This window comes from Magnolia sinica, chromosome 8 (assembly GCF_029962835.1).
Source record: "Magnolia sinica isolate HGM2019 chromosome 8, MsV1, whole genome shotgun sequence".
Taxonomy (NCBI): domain Eukaryota; kingdom Viridiplantae; phylum Streptophyta; class Magnoliopsida; order Magnoliales; family Magnoliaceae; genus Magnolia; species Magnolia sinica.
The window spans coordinates 910,925-920,206 of record NC_080580.1 but is presented as its reverse complement, the minus strand read 5'-3'; the positions used below and the strand labels follow the sequence as shown (position 1 = coordinate 920,206).

The 9,282-nt window shown below is 38.4% G+C and overlaps 1 protein-coding gene across 1 annotated transcript; it reads left to right on the top strand.

Annotated features, from left to right (window-relative positions):
• The first annotated feature begins 5,934 nt into the window (after positions 1-5,934).
• On the top strand, positions 5,935-6,678 carry LOC131253745 (uncharacterized). The gene is made up of 2 exons (XM_058254883.1): positions 5,935-6,050; positions 6,162-6,678. The coding sequence occupies exons 1-2, from the start codon at positions 5,935-5,937 to the stop codon at positions 6,676-6,678; spliced, it is 633 nt and encodes a 210-aa protein (XP_058110866.1).
• The last annotated feature ends 2,604 nt before the right edge of the window (positions 6,679-9,282 follow it).

The following is a 9,282-nucleotide window of genomic DNA, read 5'->3' as shown; positions in this document are numbered from 1 at the left end:
TTACGGATGACAACAGTAATGTGATGTAATGTGTGGAAAATGAATAATGATTATTACCATAGTGGTTGGAAGCTAATGAGGTAATGGCATATGTAATATAACTCTCGTGACTCCACCTCCGACAAGTAAAATACTTTTCTTAATTAGATACACTTGAAAGTAATTTCATCAATATGTGTTATATCCATATTGTTCATCCATTTTGCAATATCATTTCAGGGCATGTTCCCCAAAATAAGAAAAATCCAATGCTCAAGTGAGCTACACCACAAAAAAAAAAAAAGCATCATGGACTCTCAAGGGTTCAAGTACCCATAGGTGGTGAAATTCCACTATGGCGTGAGTGGCGAGTGGCATGAGTGTGTGGGGGTGTGTAATAATAATAATAATAATAATAATAACTACACAAAAAGCATTATGGACAATGATACCCACCATTGAAACCTTCCCAAGGCTCACTAGGATGTTTATTTGCCATCCAACTTGTTCATAAGATCAAACAAAACTGGATGAAAGGAAAACACAAATATCAGCGGATCCATCCAACTGTTGAAGAAAATCATCAAATCTTCTTTCCAATTCGATCCAAATGAAACTCGAGCTGAACAAAGACATGATTTGAATCTCTCTAATGCTCATGGAGCCAGTAGGCCTGCCATAAACTCCCCAAAACCCTCATACTTGGAGCTCCTACCTACATTCAAATAAATATTCGACGATAATTAGAGATACTAGCTTATTTATGGTAGTAACAATAACAAAAATGGTTTAGATCATCGGACCATTTAGCATGTAGGCCCAACCTGAGTCACGACATAAGTAAAACAAATGCGTTGAATGGTGGGCATTCAATCCTTACTTTTTATGTGGTGTGGTCCCTTTGCACTTCGATCTACCTCATTTTCCTGCTCATGCCCTAAAATGATGGGGAAAAATCAATGGACTCTGGATAAAACACATTCATCACGGTGGGTCTTACGGTGAGAGGTGCTGCAAGCAATTTATATCCGTACATGGTTACTATCTTTGAAATAGTCTGGTTAGTTAATGCGCTCTCTCCTAACACACAATGCGATATCTCCCATGATACAACACTATATAACAAATGGATCTCCATAGACTTCGATTTTCTTTGCACCCAAGCATGCGTATCGTGGCCCGATTCCCCCCACGTTCAAGTTTATGAGCGTGTGTACGTGTGCACACACGCTCGGTTAAAGGTTCTTGGGCCAAGTTTCCTCACTAGGCCAGCTTATGCTTGTATACGGGCTTGGGCATAATAGAATACATTTTATAAAAGTCTATGAAAGACAAGCTTCTACACTCATTTACAATTCCCATTTTACCTTATATGAGATTAAAATTTTTCACCAAAAGACAAAAACCAAAACAAAGTGGCTTTTGCATTTTTTTTTCCAAAACTCATTACTTTATATTTATTGAAATACACATAACACCATTTGTGCTCAGATTGCCCATGGATCATGGTTCAAAGATTACACACACTAATTGAATAATCCCAGGCAGCTAATTGGAGGGTGTTGAGATAATTGCTGGTTCGTCTTCAACTGGGCCTGAAATTTGGACATTCTAGATTGATGTTTGTAAGTGCTACGTCTATGCTATGTTGAGTGGGACACGACACTTAACTGGAAAACGAAAAAAAAACAAAAGGTGAAAGATTGGACTGGGCTACTGTAGGCTGCCCGTTTCATTTGTAGCTTTAAAAGCCCATACGTGAAAAATGAGTCCCGTTCTAAATGGGCCAGCCCATGTTCAACTCTAGCGTATGAACTGAGGCCTAAGTCCAGGGTGGGAGTAGCAATGGGTCTGGTTTGGACTGGGCGAGTCTAACTCCAGGCCCATTGAGACACTCAAGTTCAGCTCAAGCCCAGCTTGAGCCTGACCAAAAAAATGGTTGGGACCAGTCCTGCTTCGACCGGCTTAAAAAATGATAAAATCCCATCCCATTTGAATTTTTCTGATGGCAAGTGTGCCCCACATGCACAACTAAATAGACATATTAGATGATACCGAATTGCATTCGGTCATTTGGAACCACTACATCTGTGGGCCACACGTTGATGGACGTGTTTTGTCCAGGCCGTCCATCCATATATGCCTGACAAGCGGTGAAATGTCCATTTGCTACCATGAATGAGTATCTCCCCTAATATCAAACCAGTTTGATGATCATAGCCATCCATAGGATCAATGAATGTCTTCTAATTTTGGCTAGGATCATCAAAAGTCTTCCAATCATATGAGCTATCGGTAATAATGTGATTTTAGTGGGCCCAAGGTGCTCCGTATCCGTTATGATAGGCCCGTAAAGGCCGATACGTATAGGTAACAACCATGACCATTACACGATATGAGGGTGAAACGGGGTAGTTGACTTTTTTGGAACGTATCGGCCGTTATAGTAGCTGTAAATGCCGTTACAAGGCTACGACCGTTACCCTGTAACAGTCAAAAAACTACCACCTTTTTTCTTTTCTTTTCTTTTTTTTCTATTTAAATCCATTTTTCTCCTTTTTTTTACTGTTCTCATTCCAAAAACTCTCATAGATCAATTTACAATAGATTTCGACCACGCATACTATATTTTTAATATTAAAATCGTAGATTGAAGTGATTTGAGCTAATAGAAGCTTCAATGGCCTTTTTTGTTTCAAAAAATTGAAAAAGTAGTATTTATTTAAATTTTCTTATTTCTAGTTTTAATGCTTTATTGTGATGTGTAAACATTAAATACATATAATCATGTTCACAAATTCACTAGACACCTCAATATAACACTCTCAACAAACAGTAAACTGTTACACTACCATAAATATGTTCAAAACAAAAAATGAATACATATTTAGAATATTTACATTATTCTTGATTTTTTAAAATTTTTCACGCAAAAGAAAATTTTCAACCGTTACGATTACAGCCAATACCCGTATTGGTAATAATGGTGACCGTTACGACCACCATTACCAATACAGAATACCTTGGGTGGGCCATACTTAATTTTATAAAGTGGATTTGCATCATTATTATGGTGAGAGAGATGAGCCATTGCTCTCGCTTTAAAGTTACAATGCTCCAAGTTGCATTGGGACATGGACATTAGTATCAATTATTCTGGACCGTTCATTAGGTCTGAAACTCTATTTTTATGGCTACCATAAAGAACGTCACTGATCAAATGCACTTTTTTTGAGTTGAAATCACAACCATACCTTTTTAATGGTGGGAATTCAATCGTGACTGTTTCTTGTGGTGTGGTCCACCTAATATTTGGGCATGCTTCATTTTTTTTCATCATGCACTAAAATGAGATTTGAAAATGGTTGGACAGTGCGGATTTAAGTCACATACATCATTGTTAGCCCCACAGTCAAGGTCCCACCCACATCAATGGATCCCCGGTCTCACCTAATTTGCTCCCACTTCGCGCATGGTAGATGAGGCGGGACAACATGTCTCTCTAGATTTTTCTAAACAATATGCACTCAATGCTCATTCTGCGCATGGATCATGGTCCAAAGATTACATCGATCGAATAATCCCATGCATCTAATTAAAGGGTGTTAAGATGAACGGTTAATACAAAATGATCTGCGGCCCATCATCAACTATCAAGATTAGATGGTTAAGATCATTCAATTTGAAATTTTGGCTGCAGTTCATCCCAAGTTTATTTATTTATTAACTTGGAAAAACTCGCCCGAGTTTTCGAGTTGAGTCGGCTCAATTAAGTTTTGAGCCTAGTGAGTATCCGTGTGTTGTGTTTAGCCAATTTGAGTCAGTTCATATATGTGCCAACAGTTGCTGAAAATTGCTTGGGAGATATGATGTCCATAAATTCTAAACTTGAAATTCAAAATCCAAAATCATAAATGACTAAACATAAACCTAAATCCTTATTCCCTGATCCCTTATTGCTTAATTTATTATTGTGCATTTGATAATTAGTCTAATGTGGTTTATTTTTATGAATTAGACAATTAATAGTTTATTTTTGTGAATTATGAATTACATTACTTATTTTTTAGCTTATTATTATGCATTAGACAATTCTCTTAATGTGATTTATTTTTGTAAATTATATAATTAGTTGTCCATTTGAATATTTATGTGTGGCTAGGCATACATATAGTATGTTTTTGGTGGTATAGAAATCACTTAAATTGTCCCATTTTATATAGTTCAAGGTTAGATAGATACTATACTTTTATATAATATATTTAAATGCTCATGCCTGTTCTGCGCTCCATCTCTCTATTTCTCTCTAGAAATCATTTAAATTGTCTCATTTTGTACAGTTCAAAGTTAGATAGATACTATGTTTTCATATAATCTATTTATATGCTTATGCTTGTTCCGTGATACATTCTCTATTTCTCTTTGGATATGTTTTTTATTTTTATTTTTATTTATTATGTCAAATATCTTCACATTACTTAGATATTTGGCATGAAAATAAAATGGAGGATCAACTTATTTGGAGAGACATAGGGAAATATTACCGAAATTTTGACATGAACATTTAAATGAGAATATGAAAGTATTATAATGTATCCAGCCTTGGATTGATGATTAATTTATGGTCTAGTATATACTTTTAAAGTTTAATATATACTTTAAAGGCATTATAGTGCTAGGCAGATTTAATATATTTTAATTAGTAGATAATTAGTGAGGAAATTCTCAATACCCTTGGCAATTTGTCAGTCACTTCATTAATGATATTGGATGAAGGATTAGGTCTACAAGATGAAGATGTGCCAATTAAGATTAGTGTCTCCCATAGTTCACTAAAAAGGAAAATAAAAATAAAAATCGATAGTGTGGGAAGATCTTGAAGATGTGACTCTGAAAAACGGCACGGTGAAAATACAATGCAGGTATTACGAGGCTCAATATGTTAAATGAATAAATGGGTTGACTACAACTCTAAAGAAACACTTATTGAAATGTCATTAAAAAAGTGAGAAGCCAATAGATACTTTCATTTACCCAATCTTTTATAAATTGATTGCTAGGTACCTTGTTTACCTATAAATATAATAGAGAATATGTGAATAAGTTGATTAGGTATGATTAGTGGGAGTTTGTGAAATGGATGTATGGTGGTTCATTTTATGCTTGTTTTGTTTTTTGTCTGATTAGGTATGATTGGTGAGAGATTATGAAAGGGAGGAGGGTTTTGTGGTTTTCTTTATAATTATTGTAGTTTTTTTTTTTTATATTTTTTGTACGAATAGTGAGAGTTTGCAAAAGAGAGGAGTGTGTGGGGGTCTCATTTTTTTAGTTCTATGAATGGTGAGACAACATGAATCGCGGAGATCACTGTGCTCGACAAAATATTAATAGTGGACCACTACTAAAATCATCAATTTTTAGTGAATATCCACTCTTTATATTGTCTCACTATTCATACAAAAAAATGAGACCCCACACTCTTGTTGAAACGTCCAAACCAAATGGACGGTTCAGATGCTACCGTTTCATGGCATTTGAAACAGCCACACGTTATGGCAATTTCGACATTTTTCACGTGTTATGGCTGGTGGGTTTCCAAACGTTTGAAACTGATAGAATTAATGTAGTTAATGAGGGCATTTGTGTCTTTTCACATTGGTGGGAAAAATCTATATAAGAAGTGCTTGTAGTCCGTTTGGAATCAACTCAGTGAGCTTGTAAGCAATATAAAAAATATATAGCAAAAGTTTCTTTCTCTTCTCACGTGTCCAGTGACTCTAAATTATAGGCTTTGTAAAGCCAAGAATAATTCTGGCTAGTACAGGCAACAAATTGGTATCAGAGCAAGACGATCCTGTGGGACCAGGTATCATTTGAAGGTTCAGATCGTGTGATCAAGGTGTTGCCACTGCTACGCCAAGAAAAAGGGTTGTTGAACCGTAGTGTGAAAAAGTGATGGCGTCCATCCAGCCGCAGATTCCAAAGTTATCTAAGGATAACTATGAAAACTGGTGCATCCAGATGAAGGCTTTGTTCGGATCCCAAGATCTATGGGATATTGTCAGTGATGGGTATGTAGAACCCACAACGGAAGAAGAAGCTCTCTATACCGCTGATCAAAGGGTGGTCCTCAAAGATCAAAGAAAGAAGGACAAGAAGGCTCTATTTCTTGTCTAACAAAGGTTGGATGAGTCCACCTTTGAACGGATTGCTGAAGCGACAACATGCAAGCAAGCATGGGAGATTCTTAGCACAATCTTCAAAGGAGTCGATCGTGTGAAGAAGGTTCGTCTCCAAACTTTTAGAGCCGAATTCGAGACCTCACACATGAAGGAAGGTGAGACCATTTCTGACTTTTTTTCAAGGTTACTTGTTACTGTTAACAACTTGAAAAGAAATGGTGAAAAGATCGAAGATGTACGGGTTGTTGAAAAAGTACTTCGATCCCTCACAATCAAATTTGAGCATGTGGTGGTTACCATAGAAGAATCGAAAGACTTAGAAAATCTGTCCATCGAGGAACTGATGGGCTCGTTGCAAGTACGTGAGCAACGAATGCAAAAAAATGCTGGTTCAATGCTTGAACATGCCTTAGAGTCTAAGTTGACTTTAAAGAATGATCCTAAACAACGAGGGGGCCGTGGCACTAGCAATCGTGCAAGAGGTAGAGGACGTGGATATTATCCAAGCCAATCATAAAATCAACAAAAGACTATCAATTTCCGTGGAAGAGGAAATAGTAGAGGTCGTTCCATGCATGGTCGTGGAAATACAAAAAATATTCAATGTTACAATTGCAACAAGTTTGGCCATTATGCTTCAAACTGTTGGAGCAAACCAGTGGATCAAGATGAGCATTCTAATTATGTAGAAACATCAAATCATGAAAAAGAAGACTCCACACTTCTTCTTGCACAAGAAGAAGCATGTGATCAACATGACGTGTGGTATCTCGACTCTGGTGCGAGTAACCACATGTGTGGAAAGAAGGAATTGTTCGTGGAACTGGTGGAAAATGATCGTGGCAATGTGAGTCTAGGAGACTCATCAAAAGTTCCTGTGAAAGGTAAAGGAAAAGTTAAAATCTATCAGAAGAATGGTGTGACGAATTTTATCTCCAATGTGTATTACGTACCAAACATGAAAAGTAATATCCTCAGTATCGGCCAACTCCTTGAGAAGGGGTATGTCATACACATGGAAAACAATTCTCTCTCTATAAGAGATGCACACGGGAGACTTGTGGCTCAAGTCCATATGGCAAAGAATCGCATGTTTCCGCTCCATATTAACACAAAGGCTGAGAAGTGTCTCTATGGACTCGTGAAGAATGATTCATGGAGATGGCATCTTCGCTTTGGGCATCTCCATTTCAGTGGCCTTAAACTCTTATCCTCATCAAATATGGTGCATGGCTTGCCGGCTATTGAAGCTCCAGAACATGTGTGTGAGGCGTGCACACTCGGCAAGCAACAAAGGAACTCCTTTCCGAGTGGAGTATCCCGAAGAGCAAGAGAACCATTGCAGTTGGTTCACACTGACATCTGTGGACCATTGGAGTCAATCTCTCTTGGAGGTAATAAATACTTTATTACCTTCATTGACGATTTCAGTAGAAAATTGTGGGTGTATGTAATCAAAGAAAAGTCTGCTGCTTTTACTATTTTTAAAAATTTTAAGGCCCTTGTTGAAAAAGAAAGTGGTCTTAAAATCAAAACCCTTAGATCTGACAGAGGTGGAGAGTACACCTCAAATGCCTTTCGAGAGTATTGCAGGGATCAAGGAATCAAGCAACAGTACACTGCAGCCTACACGCCACAGCAGAATGGCATTGCAGAACGAAAGAACCGCACCATCCTCGACATGACAAGAACCATGCTCAAAGAGAAAGGCATGCCAAAAAGCTTCTGGGCAGAGGCAGTTGCATGTACTGCCTACTTACTCAATCGGTGTCCAACCAAGAGCGTAAGAAACATGACACCACAGGAGGCATGGAGTGGCTACAAACCGAGCGTGGCGCACCTAAGGATCTTTGGGTGTGTCGCCTATGCTCAAGTTCCAGAAGCGAGAAGGAAAAAGCTTGATGATCGTGGCGAGAAGTGCATCTTCATCGGCTACAGTGAAGTATCGAAGGCGTACAAGCTCTATAACCCACTAACTAACAAAGTGGTGGTGAGTAGAGATGTAGTATTCTGCGAGGAAGAAGCCTGGAAATGGAACGAGGAAGATTCAGCCAAAGAAAATCAAGTCACGGTTGAAGAACATGAAGAAGAAAAGCATGAGAACCAGGAGCAGACACCTGCAACACCCTCTTCCGCCGAAACGTCTACACGCAGAAGTCCAGCGATACGTTCCATCTCCTCTGGAAGTATTTCATCAAATCAAAATTCAGCCAGCACGTCATCATCTAGTTCTCCTTCACCCCTGACTCCTATCAAAATGAGGAGCCTAAACGATATCTACGCCGAAACTGAGGAAGTAAATTTGTTTTGCTTGTATGCGGACCATGAGCCTCTTACATTTGAGGAGGTCGTAAAAGAAGAATGTTGGAGGACGGCTATGGAAGATGAGATCCAAGCCATTGAGAAGAACCATACATGGGATCTTACTTTACTTCCTCAAGGCCAAAGAACTATTGGAGTCAAATGGGTGTACAAGATCAAGCGAAATGCTAATGGTGAAATAGATCGCTACAAGGCAAGGCTCGTAGCAAAGGGTTACAAACAGAAATATGGGGTGGATTATGAAGAAGTCTTCACTCCTGTTGCTCGCCTTGACACTGTAAGGATGATTATCTCCCTTGCAGCCCATCATAGTTGGATGATCTACCAACTAGATGTGAAATCTGCATTCCTGAATGGAATTCTGGAAGAAGAGGTCTATGTTGACCAGCCTGAAGGTTTTGTTATTCAAGGGGAGGAACACAAAGTGTATCGACTGAAGAAAGCCCTTTATGGGTTGAAGCAGGCTCCTCGTGCCTGGAATGCACGCATCGACAACTATCTTCAAGAGAACGACTTCACCCAATGTCCATATGAGCATACAGTCTATATCAAGAAAAATGCTCATGGCGACATCCTCATAGCATGCCTATATGTTGATGATCTGTTGTTCACAGGAAACAGTCAGGCGATGTTTGAAGAATTCAAGCATGCTATGTTCAATGAATTCGAGATGACTGATGGTGGATTGATGTCCTTCTTCTTGAGCATCGAAGTAAAACAACAAGTCGGCAGCATTTATATATCACAAAAAATATGCCAAGGAGTTGCTTAAAAAGTTCAAGATGGCAGACTGTAATGC

Excerpts from the sequence above, each read along its gene's own strand:
- LOC131253745 (XM_058254883.1), top strand. The coding sequence starts at position 5,935 with ATGGCGTCCATCCAGCCGCAGATTCCAAAGTTATCTAAGGATAACTAT. Across the intron at positions 6,051-6,161 it reads TGGGATATTGTCAGTGATGG|GTTGGATGAGTCCACCTTTG; the intron begins GTATGTAGAACC and ends TGTCTAACAAAG.